We start from the raw sequence: 18,428 nt of genomic DNA, 5'->3' as shown, positions 1-18,428 counted from the left end.
CGCCGATGTATAACTTTTTGCAATAAGTGCAAGTTATGCAATACATAACATTGGCGGAAGGTGCACTTGAATTGATCGGGGATCTTAATGGATCGCTTGGGTCCCGATATTTTCTGAGCGATGTGAATGAAGGGAAAAGGTTTGCATCGTGCGCGAGCGCATTTAAAAGTGCCGGGTTGGTCATTAGCTTGGAATGAATTTCTGACCAAAATGATTGTCAATGTTTTTGTCGCGTTTGAATAAAATAAGTGGAGGTTGCGAGAAGATAGTGCTAGTCTCTGGATCGTTTTAAAGTAATTTGAAGTTTTTAAGAATAATGGATCTAACTGAGTGGTTGTGTGGATGAAACTTTCGAAACACTTCAGAGTCGAAAGTCAAAATGGACTCCCCAAGAGGACCAGTTCGCATCGTTAGACTTTTTCATCAAAAAATGTCGCCACGATATTCACAAACTTCATTTCAATCGTAGTACCAATCATTCCTCTGAAGAGTGGTCGGCACTAAAAATACTTGAAAAAATGTAAATACACTGTTATTAAAGCGTCCGACAAGGGCGGCGCAGTAGTTTTTTGGCGGACCGACCTCTACCAAAAAGAAGCTTTGCGGCAACTCTCTGACACCTCTTTTTATCAAAAGGTTCAAAAAGATCTTACTTCCATTACTCAAAACATCGTCGAAAATACGATTAACGAACTCATAGCTAAACAAGAATTGCCGGCCATTGCCAAAAATCTCATCATACCCACTCCTAAAACTTCTTGTATTTACTTTTTACCTAAAATTCACAACCTAACAACCCAGGTCGGCCCATTGTCTTGGCTTGTAGTTGCCCTACCGAACTCATTTCCAGCTATTTAGACAAAATTATGGCTCCTATCCTCAAAACGTTACCTCGTATATCAAAGAAAGCCAACACGCTCTTCAAATGTTTCGCAACTTTAATTTTCTTGGACAAAACAAACTTATTTTCATCATGGACACTACACCTCTTTACACTGTCCCTCCTAATGTCTGAAACCCTACTTCGCTTAGTTCAACTAGTACTCACACTTAATTGTTTTTCATTCGGGGACAACTTTTTCAAACAAACGAAGGGCGTAGTTATGGGTACCAAAATGGGACCCAGCCATGCCAATCATGATCTTGTCCTAGGCTTTGTTGAACACCAATTTTTTTGCCAATACACTGGCCCCAAATCTGAACTCTACGGTCGCTACATCGACGACCGTATCGGTGCTACCTTCTCTTCCAGAGAGGAACTTACTTAATTCATAACCGCAGTCAATTCTTTTCACCCGGCTCTAAAATATACCTGGGAGATTTCCGACAATTCTTTATCCTTTTTAGATATCAAAGTTTCAATTGAAGGCAACGGTTTATCCACTAGTGTGTATTACAAACCTACAGACTCACATAGTTACTTGCTGTATTCATCTTCGCATCCATCTCATGTTAAGAATTCCATCCCCTTCTCTCAGTTTTTAAGACTTCGTCGTTTATGTACTGATGACTCTGATTTTTCCCACAAATCAGAGTCAATGGACCAGTTTTTCGAAAAACTTGGTTACCCTGTTTCTGTCGTTCAAGCGGGTCATCACCGCGCCCAACTTATTGATCGACAGTCAGCACTACAAACGTCACAGAAGGAAAATTCCGACCGCACTCCATTCACTCTCACATTTCACCCTCACAACCACTCAGTTAAATCCATTATTCTTAAAAAACTTCAAATTACTTTAAAACGATCCAGAGACTGGCACTATCTTTTCGCAACGTCCCCTTATTTCATTCAAACGCGACAAAAACATTGGCAATCTTTTTGGTCAGAAGTTCATTCCAAACTAATGACCAACCCGGCACTTTTAAATGCGCTCGCGCACGATGCAAACCTTTTCCCTTCATTCACATCACTCAGAAAATATCGGGACCCAAGCGATCCATTAAGATCACCGATCACTTCAAGTGCTCCTCCGCCAATGTTATCTATTGCAAAACTTGCACTTATTGCAAAAAGTTATACATCGGCGAAACAGGAAGACGACTAGGTGACCGATTCCGAGAACACCTTCGCGACGTGGAAAGAAATGACAAGGACGCATCTAAACCAGTCGCTAGACACTTTCATTTACCTAATCATTCTAAACAACATATGGCAGTCTGCGGTGTTTCCTTACATTTAGGCAACACGGAAAGCCGCAGAACTCTTGAACAAAAGTCAATCTTTGAAATCGGCACTCTTAATCCCACAGATATCAACGAACGCTTTTCATTCCGCTAGTTTATTCGTGCTTTTCTCGTTGCCCTGTTCCCACCAATGGCGTAGCTCCGGTTTCTGCATATAAACCACATACAACTTACAATTCCTCCATTCGCTCTGACGAAGGGCTAACGCTTGAAACGTCAGCTTTTTCACTCGTTACGGTGGCCAATTTACAATATCAACTTAGTTTATATAACCAATTATCTTGTTACCCCCACCGACGCAGCACCACAGTTTCTTTAGAAACTTTTGGCCCCGAAAAAATAAGTATTACTGACCAGCGATAACGGCTTTGTAGAGGGATAAGTTCGAAATCGGCGTTTCGCGCAAGGGCGTACTGAAGGAAACCTTTTTTGAAGTTCAATGCACTTTGCTCTTGGTGTTCAGTTTCACACAAGAAGGAAGCTTTTCTTCACATAAAGTCGAAATATTGAGTAAAGCGTAACACTTCGAAAACATGCTTAATTTTATTACTCTTTCATAATTTTGTCATATGATTGCTAAGGTCTGATGACGTTGAATTAAACACTAGTGTATATTTGTCATATCCGTTTTAACGTTTGTATTTAGATTAACACACTGTTTTGTAATCTCTATTAGCAAAGTTTTGCATTGATGACACGTACGCAGTATTACATGTATTTAAAAAACAAGGACAAATTTATCAACTGACTGTCCTGTTTCAATTTCTTTAAAGGATAACAGATTCATTCCATTGTTTCCTAATCATGGTGTGATTGAATCCGGCCATTCTTGCTCTTCAAGAATCCACAAATGGTTCAAACTAGTAGATGCCTTCGGTAAGTTGGACACAAAGTCAAAGCTTGCGCAATGTTGGCTTTCGAATGCAAAGTTAAGCAAGGTTTCAAAACGTTTGCAATTGTCAGAGGTTTTGAAGACAAATATTTTTGCACAGTGTTGGTTCTGTACTATCCGTTCAATGATTTACCATTTTAACTTCAATGTTTTTGTGTATATATGTGCATCCTTTGCTATTTTGTTTCTACATATAGGTAACCAGCACCTCAAGGAAGTCGCCGTCTGTGACTGTAAAAGTCAAGCGGTTACTTTGGTGCGTAGTTAGTTCTGGCCAGGTTCACCTGAGAGACCGTCTGTGGGCTTCCATTTTAAATTAATGGACCTTGCTGAAAAGTTTTTCCTGCACAGTCAAGTGTCTATAAAGGAGTTTTCAGAATTGATTTTGGAAATGACACTACCTTTGCAGCCTAATTTTGTGAGTAGTTTTATTATTACAGTGGTGTTCTTTATGAGATCAGTGTTTTTTAAGAGGCTTTCCATGAGAAAACCAAGCAAAACCATGCAGAGGGTGCTACAGGCTAGATCACAGAATTGGCTAATATTCTGTGTGTAAGTATACTTGAGTACACTTTTTTCAAATATGTTATGATTGGAGTCCAAGCTCCTTTCCTTTGTGTATACGAGGGGGGAACCCCTCGGGAGACAATTTTTACTGTTATAGAAGGCCGAAAATTCCTGAAGTTTAGATGACTTGGTCACAAGTAATTTACGACGTGAGTGATAAATGAGTAGCCGGCGGCCGAGATGAATGATTTAACTTCCACTACACGTATAAACCAGAAAGATTGAGGCTTTTTACCTCTGGTGACCGTGTACTAACCGAAGGGCAGTTCAGCGCTTTTCTAGAAGCTAGAAAAATATTTCACTTTTAAAATTATATCTCAAATTTCTCGCAAACCTTACAATGAATCTAATGTAGGTTCTGTTAAGAGAATGAACTAGAGTTTTTTTGTACGCTTTCAAAAATCTGGGTATTGTCAAATTATGTACACTTCAGCCTCAGAACTATGACAAACTATGGGCCAACACAATCGTTTTAACAAAAAGAGCCAAAAAATATACGGAACGGGATACTTAAGTGATCGCTCAAAAGCACAACATGTCACTTAAAAATCATACCTCTATAGCTGAGAAAGGCAAAAAGGGACTACTTTTTCCGCTGTAATCCCTGTAAAAAGTCTTCTTTTTTCGACGAAATGATGTTATTTCAGCGTGTAGCTGGAGAACAGCCACAACCTGTCTCGTGAATATTTTCCCGCCATTAGAACGATCACAAGTAACTTTCATTTAAAAACTGCTATTTCTTTCGCTTGAAGGACGGAAAATATATTTTTCGAGCATCTTCATTCGTCTTATAAAGCGATTGAAACTACGACTTACAAACATGTGTTCATGTGTTCATTTCCTTACCGCCATCTTTGTTTCGAGCTCGCAAATCAAGCGGTCTGCGATTTTCCACTATGTAAATTGCTTTGGCGGGAAAGCGCGAAAGTTCAGTACAGCTGCAAAAACATTTGAATTCTTACACGAAGTTGTTAACCTATATTGTAGAAGACAGGGTCGTATGCTGGCCTAACATTTTCTTCTATGGCTGCAAGTCTAACTTGCTCGTTTTCAAAACACTCGTCCATACCATGTGGCAATTCGAAGCACTATCGTAACATCAAAGAGTACGTGCCACTCCGTAGTTGCAGGAGAGATATAACCAGTCACCTCCAACGGCTGAAAACATCTCAAGCAAACATCAAAGGTGAATGGCAGCTCATACTTTTGAGAGCTGGGTTATTTGATGAAGATGGTGAAACGCTCACAATCTGTCTCCCGCTCAGAGAAATTTTTTGGTACTATCTGGAATTCGAGTAGACCAGTTTCAAAATGCCATCATCCCCTTCACGGCCGAAGCAGAGCTAAGCCTGAAAGAGGGATTTCGTTGGACATTTCAAAAGAGATTTAAGTTTACTGGGGAGTTCTCGTGCCCATTGGATCAGATATTTATCAACTATGTGGTTTTCTCAGCTTCCCTCTTTCTTCTTTCTTTTTTTTCCAATACTGTCTCATTCTGTTTTTTAAAAACTAGGTATATGCATTACGTGTAGAACATTACATTTAGAAGAAAGAGGGAAAAGAGAAACACAAATACCTCAGGTGAGTATATATCAACCTCAAAAGTGGTTTAGTTGGTCTCCCGATTCTTTTTTTTTTCTTTTATTTTGCAGCAGTCTGAATTATGAGGAAACAACTAAAATCGCCGTGGTTACTAGTTCGATCCCATGGTGTCTTACCCTTAAGTTTTACAAGAAAATCAGGCAGTTACAGCTTAAAAAGTATTACATTATGAATTTATATATATAGCTCAGATCAGGATCAGCTGGGATCCATCAGCTGGGATCCATCTCACCAATCCACTCATTCTTTCATTTCTTGAATTCTTTACTCGCCCACTTGATCGCTGATTCACATATTTTTTTTTCCTTCATTCATTCTCCTGTATGTGCGTTCGTCAATTCGTTCGTTACTTCAATTCTTTCTTTCTTTCTTTTTTCCCCTTATTTATTCATTTATTTGTTTTCTTTCTTTCCTTCGTTCTCTATTTGTAATATTATTAATATTTTTGACATTTACCAGGTGACATCCAAACACACAGGGGATGTCGAGAATCCTTCTCATGGCGATCTTAAAAACCATGTGGTGAGTTTCCTTTCAGGGACGCTTCTCCTAGAATCCGTTGAACGGTATTTGGCTATTGGTTATCCTTTTATAACAACGAAATTACGGTTTAAAATTCTCCACGCACATCTACAGCCATCTAATATGAATAACATTCACCTTATTTCAATGAAATTTTGAATACCTCTTTTGAAATCATTTTTTTTTTTCACTATTTTCTTTTCTTTCTATCCTGATTCTTCTATTTCCGAATGGGGTTGACCTCGAGGTTCGTCTAGTAGCAGTAATGTAAATGACTGAATTATCATTATTACGTCTTCAGGAACAGGCAGCTCCTTTGGATTCAAACCCTACCAATAAATTGGACGATTTCATAAACATTAGAGAAAATCAACTTGTGGATGAGTGTGCGGTAAGTTTATTTTCACTCATGCATTGATTTAACACAACATAAACGAAATATTAGTTCACAGATATCAATCATCTGCATCGCTGTTCATTTTTCTAGGGTGAGTGTAATGAACATGAAGTGAGCACTGGTAGTCCTCTAAGTGGGTCATTGCCAGAAGAAGACATTTCATACGAATGGTGTTCTACTCCATGTGTCAAATCTTGGCTGAAAGCGTTGAATGAGTTTATCCGCTCAGCTCCATGTGCTCGTGGTAGAGTAGATCCAGTGGTTCGTCAGTTGAGTATTACTTGGAAAGAAGCTTCACCAAGCGCACAGAGATATTACAGACAGAAGGGGAAAGAGATCGTTGAAGTGGCTCTGGATTGCCTTGCTCCAGGGCAAGCCAGTTAACTACTTTCAGAGTTGATGAATTACATGGAGAAAAAAGAGAGGCAAAAGAGCGCAGATACTGATGTTGGCGAAATATCGCGCCTGACTAAATTGTACGAAGAGGCCAACAGTTGGTTTACTAAAAGGCAAACCCTGTCAGTATTTGTAAACGATTACACTAAAGCACAACTTCAGCTGCTTATTCTTGAATTAAGCATTTGGGCTATAGATGAGGCAAGAAGGCCCGCCGCTAAGGTGGGGGTTGGTAAGCCAGTGGCAGAGATGGAGAGCATTACACGAGCAAGACTGGATCCAAGCAAAGTAGACCATTTTCTATATTCTATCAGCAGACCAAATTTCGTAAAGATGTTGTGTACGGAACAAAAACGCTAAAATTGTCGAATGGAGAGAAGATGGAGATTCCAAACGTGGTTAGGACAGTTAATACGGAGCTTACGCAACCACGACGACGAACGGAGGACGACGATCGGAAGTAGGAAGAACGTCATTGCGCAAGCGCGAACCAAGAATTCCGTCGTCGTCTTGTCGTCGGCGACTTCAGAAGGACCTGTTTCACGTCGTCGTGAACTTCCGAACTTCAAAGCAGTTTTTCTTATCTAAAGGTGCGCGTTTATGGTCAGTTTTTAGACAGTCTATGACCGGTTGGAGTTTGTATTCGCTTCTTCGTTTCATTTAAACAACCCTGTTCAGTTTTCTAAACAAATAAAATTCGAAAACCCACCAACTCATATTCCTTCCTCCGCTTAACAGATGTGAAGTCAAGCGGTGAAAGCGACCACGTAAGGTTTAAATTTATTTGAGTATATTTTATGAGAGAGTGCTGTTTATCATTTTCATTGAATGAAAAGTTTTAAATGGCAGTTTAATACACCTCTGTGTTCCGTCAAAAGCTGTGTATGGAACTGCCGGATTATTGCTACTTAAAATTTTGCGTGTTGTTGTTCTTCAATCGAGACGCTTTAACAACAAAGAATTCTTCAGAACGGTGTGTTAACATGAGCTTGAATACCTGTCAGGTTTTCCGAATCTATTTTCAAAATGTTTCATATAGATTTACAGCCATAAAAATTATTCCGACAAAATCACCCGGGAAAAAATAGTATTCTTGGGTGAAGCGCGACGACTGCTATCTGTGCCGATCGCTAGCTTGCATTGATTAAATTGACAGACTTACGTCGTTTGCTCGCCAAAGGAAGGAGCATCAAAGGTAGAACATATCAGGCTAAAGCAGTTGAAAATCAGACAAACCTTGTGCAAAATAGGTTTGTTTATATCAGCAACACTTAGAACTGAATTTAAATCTCAAGCAACTTGCGTAAAATTAAATATTTTAAACTTTTGCGATGCGTAAATTACTGTAAATAAAGCTAAAGCTTAATAATTCCTTGGTTCCTTGGATTGTTGATGTTCAAGAATTGAATAACCTACTCCAACTTTCGATATATATGTAGAAATTTGATCCATGAGTGAGAAGAAGGTTTTGGACGTCTATGAACGATGTAATTTCTTATACTGAAGAAGCGAGAATAAACAAAATTTCAGGCGTCGTCGTCCTTGAGCAACTTCACTGCTTAAGTTTAATTTTTCCGCTAAAAACGACGTCCTCGTTCCAGACCCTTTGCGATTACTTGACGTCGTCGTCGTCCCTTTGGTCGTGGTTCAAGGATTGTGGACTTATATCAGCAGTACTGTCAGGAAAACAATCATGATTCAAAAAAAGAAGAAAAGCGAAAAAAGAAAGAGAACTTTTGGGGTTTTTTTATTGTGTTATCTCACTTAGATATCATCAACATATCATTATATTCATTGAATCATGTTTCTCAGTTTAACTACTTCTTCGGCTTGCTTAACTAAAAATTACTTAAGGCAGATGAAGGTGTGGATTTCAAAGAGCAAAAGCTCTAAATGAGAAAAGCAGAGAATTATGAACACGAGGAGAAAAACATAACAAATTGTCATTATTGAATAGATTTGTGCAGCATCACAAAAGAAGTCTATGGCAGGACTTGAAAACATCGCTACAGAGGGATCGCAAGCATTCGATACACTCAAAGACGTAGTAAACAGGCTAGGAAAGCTAGGTAAGCTTAGATTAATTTAAGTTTTGTCCCCGAGAGGCCCGTATCTTCCCATTTTGTTTCTATGTAATGCTATTTTTCAGTGCACCTTTAACACTCAAACCGCCCAGCCTCCTAGGCCGATTTAATTTTTTGACTTTTTATTTCTTCTTTAAGGTTTGTCGAAACCATCTTTTTAAAGCATGTATTTGCTCTATTTTAACAAACGCCTAGCCTCTTAAAGAAATTGAGCATATATGAGAGGCTTTATCTTAAATAGTTGATAAGAAAAAATGAGTGGTAACATTAGCATGCCTTTTTAAAAGTAAAATTTCAGCCTGGGTTCAAGATTTCGTTTGAAAGCTGGTAAAAGCTACCTTAAGAGAAACTTCCAGATCCACGTGACTGAAGAAAGTCAGTGTGCTGATCATTAAGCCGGATATTTGCGTTGTCTGACCCTGAAGATCATCACTGTGAGCATCAGCACACGAAATCATGTCAAAGCTGCGAGAGTATCCAGAATCAGATACGATGAATATATGAAATTCATATATTTTGAACTGCGGTTATAGATACGTATGATGTACGATCCTCGCAGTAGAGAGCGCTATTTATGCAATGGCGAAAATGATTCAGGTTCACGATCAGGCCTGTACGGGATTCGAACCACTGACCTCTGCGATACTAGTGCAGCACTCTACCAATTGAGCTAACAAGTCAACTGGGAGCAGGCCGTTAAGTTGATTCGTAATAAACCCGTGATGATAAATCATATACGATGAATATATGAAGTTCATATATTTTGAACTGCGGTTATAGATACGTATGATACACGACCCTCGCAGTAGAGAGCGCTATTTATGCAATAGCGAAAATCAGACCTCATTATAATCAGGCCTGTACGGGGCCTAGTATCGCAAAGGTCAGTGGTTCGAATCCCGTACAGGCCTGATCGTGCATCATAAGTATCCAGTATCAGTAATCGTTTACTTCAGGTAAACGATTACCGATACCATGTTCCTTTAGTCTTCTTCTTTCTAAACTACTGATAAAACGTCGATTATCTAAAGTTACTACATAAGAAGTCGTTTTCGTCGACTTGGAAAGATTAATCAAGTTTTTAAACTGCAGTGAAAACCAAAGAAAGAAGACATATTTCTCCCTTAACATATTTTGTATTATTCAGTTTGTCGCTAATCGCTAATCGCTTGACTTTACACATTTAAAAACATTTATTCACAGGATATTACGAGAAGGTATATATTTTAATCTTACACAATCATGAAGATTAAGTTTTCTAATTGTCATATCTTTATCACCTTTTTTGCAATTGGAAAACGGTTAGCTGAGGTGACTGAGATCTACAGTTATTTAACTTCGGAACCAATGCCGCGTTTACGTCATTAAGCAAGAGAGGTCAGTGGTTCGAATCCCGTACAGGCCTGAATTTTTTCAGGTCTGATTTTCACTGTTGCTTAAATAGTGCTTTACTGCGAAGGATCGTGCACATATACATATATTCCTGGTATTAGTCAACGTACAGGTGTAACTACAAGGCGGTACGACTTCAGTGAATCAAACAGTGGCAAGGATATATGCGATCGCCATATTTCTCCTTTGAAAAGTCATATACGCCAGTACGTCACTGCAGGAAATGATGTCGAGAAGGCAAAAGATATCAAGAAAGAAATAAACTCTTATTCCGAAGTTAGAGGTTGCCGTGCATCAGTTGTAAAGGTGGACACTAGCGCATAGGATCTGCATAATCACAACTGGAACGGAGTACTGGTGTTTTCAAACTTCAAGTTTTGCGCGGACGGAATTAGGATGTGGAAAGCCTTCGATGTTGGAGAAGGAAAGTTCGTTCGTTACGATAAGCTAATGAAGAGAAGAACCGGCCAGGGAAGCACCCGATTGGAGGTCATTGAGGCGTTCACATCTCCACGTGTGTCATCTGGCTTCTTGTAAAAAAATAGCAAATCCAAGGAGAACAAAAGTGAACCTTGTGAATTCAGTTGCCCTCAACCAGGTTGCATCAAGTTATTCAAAACGACCACAGCGTTGCAAAACCACCAGGACTCTGGCAAGCAAATTTTTCACACCCAAAAGGATTCTACGTATGACAGCATTAAGCGTAAATGGGTTAAAGCATGCACCGACAGACGTCCTTCGTACATTCCATCTAAAAAAGAACCTTGACGAATTGAGTCAAAAAGAGTGCAGGGAGTACCCTACTGCTGAGCCTGGTTGGGCATTGAAGAAAAACAAGAAGACTGGGCGATTTTCAGAACATGTCAAAGAGTACCTCCTTAAACTGTTTGTGTTTCCCAGGCTGAGCTCTACAAAGGGCACAGGATTGTCAGCAGTCAGGAGAACCCTTTAATGCTGAAGCCCCATGTGCCATGTGGCACACTGGGCCATGAGTGAGTGTGAGGAGTTGTTGTATCCCTCAAGCACATCCAGTAAAGGACAATTTTATTCAGAAGATATTCAGACAATGTGATTAAAAAATCTAATTATTACCTTTTTACATCTTACCCCAGAAAAACGGTGTGCTCATTGAAAGTATTGATGCCTGCTTTGGTCTGGCAAGAAAGAAAGCAAAAGGTTGAAATACAATTTCATCAATACATGGGGATCCACTGTTTTGTGACCAGGATGATGTAGATAATTTTGTTGACAATTACCCACACTGTGGACAAAAATCTTTGGATCAGGTTTATTTTGGAATTTGTCCTCTAGAGTGATCTTCATGTATCGGGGAGTCAGTATGGGAATTCTTTGACATAATCCTACTAGTCTGGATTGATTGGAAAGGCTTAGAGTTAAATAAAATAATTCAAAGTGAAAAAAATCTGCTAGAGTACAGAGAGGAGAGTGCCCCTAGTTGAGAGTTTGCACAAGGCCTCATTTCAACCACGCTATACATAGAAAGATTACTGCTTTAATGAAATAGTATCTAAAATCTTTCAGTTGAGATGAATGCCTTAATAGTATCAGTGTTAATTTAAAAGTGGCTCAAAGCATAAATTATTGTTAGTAATGGTAACTGTTATTATTTTAGATTTTGATCTTTTGTAAGAACTCCATTTATAGGTATCATTATGCCAGTTGTGTCAAAACAGATATTGGGTATAATAGCATTGATACATAACTTATGTGTTATATCCAAGGATTGTAATAGATTCCATGCAGGTGAATTCCTCCCTGCCCTTAGAAGTAAAGGGAAGAATCGACTTTTTGATGAGAAAGGTGTATTTGGTAGAGTCTGAAGGCATGATTTCCCAAAGAATAAACATTAAACACGGTGAAAGGTGAGAGGTGAATTCATATCTTTTTAAGGTTTTGGTGCATTTAAAATATGCTAATATTTTCCAAACTTTCAGCATTTGGGTCACAAAATCCATGTGAAAAGAATATGAATATATGCTTGTTGATTTTTTCATACTAGGATTATTCACTAAAAAATAGAATTTTTCAAGAGTTTGAAAATAATTTAGAATGTGAAATATATACTTTACAATAAAACCGTGTGGAACAGGCTCACATTTCTACAATCTATTTCATAGGTTTGGATGTAAAAGAACTTATGCAAATATTATAATTGAAGATTTAAGTGATCTGCTGAAATTACAATGTGCTTGTATTCATGGCAGGCAGTAATTAAACTCCTATTTTTTCATATAATACTTCTTTCATGCCATCTGATGAGTAAATTCTGAAAGGGAATAACTGGAAAAAGCAGTATTGGTATAACTTCACCTGGGTGGAATTCTCAATTTTTGCCTTCCCCTACCAAAACATATATGTATATGTTATTACTGATTTGAAGTGTATTGTGGCGACGTTCAACACTTTTGCACCATTATGTGACTTTTGGCTTTTTATCATTTTTTTTTCCACTTAAATAAGCTTACATAACACAAAACTATTAATTCCTCCAGGCGTATCACACTTTAAGTGGGTTTTTAAATTTGCTATATATGGCAATCAATTTTTTCTCTTTTCGTAGGATATCATACTCTGTTCATGAGCTTAAGAAACTGAGGGAAAATATCACAACAGATTCCCTGAAGGTTGTTCTTATGTATGACATTGCATGCATATTGTCAAGTCACTTGAAGGTCAGTACCATGTGGATATGTTTTTTTTTTTTTTTAACATTGTTACACCCCCTCACCCCTATCCACTTCTTGTTCATGCCAGTCTGAATGCATGACAAATACGTCCCAACCTAATTTGTACTATTTCTGTCTGTTTAGAATAGTGCCCAAGAGGAGTTGTTATCTGGTGTAAGCCTTGCCGTACCAATATTTCATTGTTACGGACACAAAGCCTCTTGTCAGGTAACTCCAGATTAAGATGGTTCGGGAAGTGGGTGATATGGTTTCCTTGATGTTATTTTGTGAATTGCGTGATTAAGAAATTCTCTCCAACTTTCACCATACTTCGTCCTTGTATTTAAAAATTACCAGAGTAATTTTGTGAGTCAAAACAACTACAGTAATGCATAATAATAATAATAATAATGATAATACATTGTGCATGTATGTAGTACTACATAATTATTTTAGTTCAATAGTCATTGTCAGTAGCCACCGGACATTTGCTAATTATTGATAGATTTATGGTTAACTCCAGGTCCAGTTTAGTCCGATGCGAACACCCAATATTGGATTGACAGATGGTGAAGGTGTTGAAAGATTTTGGTCTTACCTGCGTCAGTTCTCTACCATCACTAAAGAAATGTCTGTTGATAAAAGAGTTGATGTTCTCACTGATGCTTCATTGCATTATGGTGAACACTTGTTTTACAGATTTGGTATGAATAACAAATTCCTTCTCAAAATTATTTCTCTCTTGTCGATAATGTGACTGTGTGTATATTTTTCTTCTCCTCCTTAGTTTTTATATAAATAATACCCATTTCCACTGTCCCAAATTGTAAAATAATTTTTCTTGCAGTTCCAACTATGATAGCAAGACTAAAGAAGCCATCAACTTTGCTGTCTACAGTTTGTGAAGAAATAAGAAAACTTATTATTGCATTACCAGGTATATGGTACATTTTTATTTGTTGCCAGGGCTCAATGTATGCTAATGGGGATTGCTTTGCCAGTGTGGCCCATGAAAATAGCAATTTCTTCAATTGAAAACAAAAAGAAACTAAACAGTATTATTAAACAACAGAGCACTTTAAATGCTAGTAACATGCTGTCAAAAGAGAGTCAACTGATGAAGTTAGAAATTGACTATTAAGCTGCTGACTTTCTTGGAGTACACATTACAATTTGAAAACATATTTTGTAACATTTTGTTGGTTTCACAAGGGTATGTATATTAGGTTGCATAAATTTAATACTGCTGGAGTGTTTTAAGCGTGCTTGTAAAGTGTCTCAGGGGGCTAGTACACTATTTAAGGTTCATTAAGTATATGCAAGAGCCATTCGAGGCATCTCTTTCAACCCTAGTTTTTTATCTTATTTACTGTTGTAATTTCCTCTGAGTTTGTAAAACTGTAATGCTGTTTTTGTAACGCTTTACACTCGCTGCATCAATAAACGAGATGCCTGCTCCTATTCTGTGTTTTGTGATTATTTAGATTAGTTACAAAATATTTTATAATCGTTTCAGTGTGATTAGAATATAATATGATTTTTTGATTGTTAATGTTAATTATGACAAAATTAAGTTTTCTGTCTTCAGGAGATAGAAAGTGAAAATTAAAACCACAATTGCTTTACAGATCTATCAGTTTCATATTACTTTAAAAAGCTAAAGTGTAAGCAATTGGAATCAAACATAGGGAGATATTCTCCACAAGCAAAAATAATAATTATTGTGTTCACATTATAGTGGATTACTACATGTACATACAGACAATAGGGGCCACATTACTCTCATTGAATCTATTGGAGTGCCAACTTGAATGCATCTGAATGCAATAAAGTAACTGCATTTTGTGAGCAGTGTTTTGGTATTTATTTTTCAGATGGGTGTGACTTGGACACAGTAAGGCAGTGGATGGACAATGAAATGGCAGAGATAGTCCCAAGAGAAAAAGGTAGGTTATACTGTAAATAAAGGTTGTCAATTGCAAAAGTACAAATGAATGTAAGGGTTGTTAGGATCAGGCACTGAACTCCCAGTGACCTTATCAAGGGATTTGACTTCATATATGTGTACGCTGTAAGTACTAGTATTAAATGATAGTGCCATTAATAGTAAATTGTTGCTGTAGAATAGCATCCGTCTCTAGTATGTTAGTATTTACTAGTACATTGTAAATATTTCTTCTAGATTTGTCTCTTCTGTGGGATGAAACCTATGTTGAGCTTTTGGTGACAGCTTCTAAACTAAAATCCCAGATTGCATATGCTATGAAAGAACAAGAACCTTCCCAAGTAGACATGCTGCTGAGAAAAATGTCAAGGTATTTTCAGTTTTTGTGTAGCTTTAATGAAGGAAAGACTAGAAAGTGGTTCAAAAAACTGGTCACAGCTGTTTATGGAGTAAAAACAATGTTTAGACATCAGAGTAGACTGGAAGGTTCCAAGAACTGGCCTACCTCAACAGCTGATTGTTTTATTTAACAACCTATGTTAAGTTGTTTGCATGCTGAACTTTCTAATATTGCACTGAGTCTGAGCACCGTTTTTTCTTTTTTAGGAATGAGAACACCCCTTGGGGTTGGAGATAATGCATGGCATCAGACTACGCTGGCAAGAAAATGATGCTACCTTTCGAACTACACAGCAGCGATTGAGTAAAAAGAAGCGGACATTGAAGTAATGAGATTACACAAGATGGCATAAGTAAGAATCTTTCTCTTGGAGTTAAAAACAAAACATGCAGGTCTTTACTTTTTTTTTTTATGTAAGATGCAGTCTCAAACTTCATTGAGCTGGTTTCACCAGGTCAGGATATTATTCTCTGACAAGAGAGTTGAGTGTTTGAGTACTTAGATATTTATAACACATAAAACGAAGAATTCCTCCAACTCAACTGTAATTACGACCTCCACAACGCTTTCCATTTTCATTGATTTGCATGAACAGACACAGTTGTCAAGTTGTGTAGGTTAACAGTAGATTCCTATCCATGAGCTAAATACTTAGTGGAGTGCCAAGTAATGATTGTCGTCTTTCAGCTTCATTACAAAGCACGACTTAAGAGATTAGGGGATATACAAAATGTATTAGATCATTCTAAATGTGGTGGCTTCCAAGGTTGCGTTTTGAAATACAAGAACTTTCAGGTTATTAATTAAGTCTTTCGTTTCAGATGGCCAAGCCATTGCGATAAAATCGGCCAATCAGATTCAAAGTGGTCAATTCAATGAATCAGGGCCTTGCCACATTGAATAGACTGATGGGAGATGAGGTAGTCACGTTTGAGGACATTAAAGATCCAGGCGGTGACCTATACTGTGAACTTCATTTTTCAAATGATACCGACAATGTGCCAGCTGATATAAAGAAAAAGTTGGTACACTTGCTGTCTTTGGAAGGCAGATGTAAGGAGGAACAGACCCTGGTGAAAGAAGAAATGCTTCGATTTTTCACGTTTATTGCTGAGCAAATAAATGTCATCACTTCTCACTTGGATGGGGAAAATGTGAGTGGAGGTTTGCGGTCACTCCTTCAACAGAAAGTTGATGTCTACAAAAAGAACCTAAAGTTACTGAGATGTATGTATGGAGACGCGGTTACCTTTCTTACTTTTGAAGAGCCTGAGGAAACCTACTTACATTTCAGAGAAGTTGAAATAGAAACGCCAATCGACGTTGAAAATCGTTATGACCTTAGTCTCTTTGAGGACTTAGAGTGTAACGGCTGCCACGCTTTTTGCCTGCTGTTAAGAAGACGTTAACAAACTTGTGCGCGCGCGACTTGCGTGCGCGTGCTTTGAGGTTACGAAGTAATCTCGTAAGCAAATCACGCGGACTCTTTTTTAATGTTGACGTGTGCGATTTTTAGAGAAGAGTAGTTGAAGTTTTTTTTTGTTTATCGTTTGGTTGTTGTCGTTTGCCGTAAGACTACAGTTTTCTGTGTTAGAGTAAGTGTCTGTTTGGATTTCCCGTTCCGCTTCCGAATACCTAACTTATATTAAAGTTCGTTTTGGTTCAATTCTTACAAGCGGGACTGTTATGTAAGTGCTAATGTTCCTTTCCTTGAGCTTATATATAGTTTTTTTGTGAGTTTGTTTGAGTTTTTAGCTAGCTTTGTATCTTGCCTTTATATTGGAATGTTTGGAATGATGGTTTGTCTATTCGCATAATTTTAGCTTAGCTTCTTCCTTATAAATTCATATTTCAGTTTACGATAAGTACTTGGATACCACGACTACGTTAAATAAAACGATTCAAGGCTTGTCCGTAAAATATATCCTCGCTTCATAGTGTGTCTTCATTTGCGAAACTCATAGTTGTCGTCGAAATTTTGCTTCGCTTGTGTCGGCCGCTACAGTAAAATAACACCGTTACGAAATTGTCGATCCAAAGATCTTCAAATGTCGAGCTCATCCCTTGAAAACGTGGAACAACAAATTCAAATCGAAAAGGCAGAAACTAGCTCTCAACAGTGGGATGATTCACCCGGCGTTGGACACGTCCCAAACTCGGATACGGAAGACGGTAAACCACAAGGGCGCGAAAAGAAGTTAACAGAGAAAGGGAAGTCATATTGGGCGGAAATTCGTGGTAAAGCACGCCAAGATGCTTACTCGGTTCTTTCAACGCATATAGAAAAGGTCCGTAAGTTGCTAGACGAAGACAAGAATTTGAAGGCCCTCGAAAAGGAAAGAGATCGCTTAGACAAGCTAAAAGATGCCCTTAACGACGCTCAAGGAGCATACGACGAATTGATCGATAACGAAGAAGATAGAAAGGCCTCTTATCTTTGGTACGACATTCGTGACAGAAATTATTTCGAAATGAGATTAAAGCTTGTAGAACGAATTCACTCGCTACAGCAATCGGGAACACCGAAATCAAGTCAATCACAAGCGGGCTCGATAAAATCGGGAAATTCCAGGCGAATGAAGACCTCCATCAGTAAAAGGTCAGCAAACTCGAGAGCGAGTACGGGTCGTTCGCTCAAGTTAGAGGCCGCCGCAAAAACCGCAAGGCTGAAAACGGAAATGAGGTTCTTAGAGCGTGACAGTGAAATAAGAGGAATGCAATTAACGAAGAAAATCGCTATCGCCGAAGCCGAAGAAAAGGCAATTAATGGGGCTCTGATCGATGAACGAAAGGAAATTCCGATAAAACAAGAGCCACTAAATCCATCGGTGTCTTCATTTATTCCAATCTCTACGCTCCACCACGGACGTGAAACCGCAGAAACAAAACCAAAAGTCACGCCAACCCACGCTCAAGATAATCCCGATAATTTGCTCACCATGGTGCCAGTGCAAGCACAGCAACGAGAAAATTTCGCGATTAAACAAGAAACTGATCCAGTCAGTTCTCAGTCATTTTATTACGAAACACCCTCTCAGGAATCATTAAGGCAATTAATATGGTTGAAGACCAAACAAACAGAACTTAGTTCCCTGCTAGTAGAACAGCAAAAACGAAACATTCTGCCAGCCAAAGAACCGCCTGTTTTCTCAGGAAATGTTTTCGACTACCCGGCGTTTACGACGGCGTTTGACTCCATTATTTCAGAAAACGTCTCATCGAATAAAGATCGTCTTTACTTCCTCGAAAAGTACACCGTAGGAAGGGCAAATGAGATTGTAAGGGGATTTCTACCCTTGAATTCTGACAGCCCATACACCGAAGCGCGAAAACTTTTGGATCAGCGATTTGGCAACCCAG

The 18,428-nt window shown here is 38.4% G+C and overlaps 1 protein-coding gene and 2 pseudogenes across 2 annotated transcripts; all 3 read left to right on the top strand.

Annotated features, from left to right (window-relative positions):
• The first annotated feature begins 866 nt into the window (after positions 1–866).
• On the top strand, positions 867–3,344 carry LOC148723052 (uncharacterized; annotated as a pseudogene).
• A 2,644-nt stretch (positions 3,345–5,988) lies between these two features.
• On the top strand, positions 5,989–8,165 carry LOC148723051 (uncharacterized). The gene is made up of 2 exons (XM_088732145.1): positions 5,989–6,158; positions 6,255–8,165. The coding sequence occupies exons 1-2, from the start codon at positions 6,039–6,041 to the stop codon at positions 6,546–6,548; spliced, it is 414 nt and encodes a 137-aa protein (XP_088588271.1). The 5' UTR covers positions 5,989–6,038; the 3' UTR covers positions 6,549–8,165.
• A 2,267-nt stretch (positions 8,166–10,432) lies between these two features.
• Positions 10,433–16,990, top strand: LOC148723050 (uncharacterized; annotated as a pseudogene). Its single transcript, XR_015992057.1, has 11 exons — positions 10,433–10,569; positions 11,089–11,212; positions 11,779–11,919; positions 12,618–12,729; positions 12,868–12,951; positions 13,247–13,427; positions 13,571–13,660; positions 14,598–14,669; positions 14,906–15,038; positions 15,275–15,460; positions 15,890–16,990. The product of XR_015992057.1 is annotated as an uncharacterized LOC148723050 (transcript).
• The last annotated feature ends 1,438 nt before the right edge of the window (positions 16,991–18,428 follow it).

This window comes from Stylophora pistillata, chromosome 9 (assembly GCF_964205215.1).
Source record: "Stylophora pistillata chromosome 9, jaStyPist1.2, whole genome shotgun sequence".
Taxonomy (NCBI): domain Eukaryota; kingdom Metazoa; phylum Cnidaria; class Anthozoa; order Scleractinia; family Pocilloporidae; genus Stylophora; species Stylophora pistillata.
This window is presented reverse-complemented; position numbering and strand designations above follow the sequence as displayed.

Bases quoted from the DNA above. Each gene is read 5' to 3' on its own strand.
- LOC148723051 (XM_088732145.1), top strand. From the start codon at position 6,039: ATGACTGAATTATCATTATTACGTCTTCAGGAACAGGCAGCTCCTTTG. The intron at 6,159-6,254 runs GTAAGTTTATTT...TCATTTTTCTAG, and splicing joins AACTTGTGGATGAGTGTGCG to GGTGAGTGTAATGAACATGA.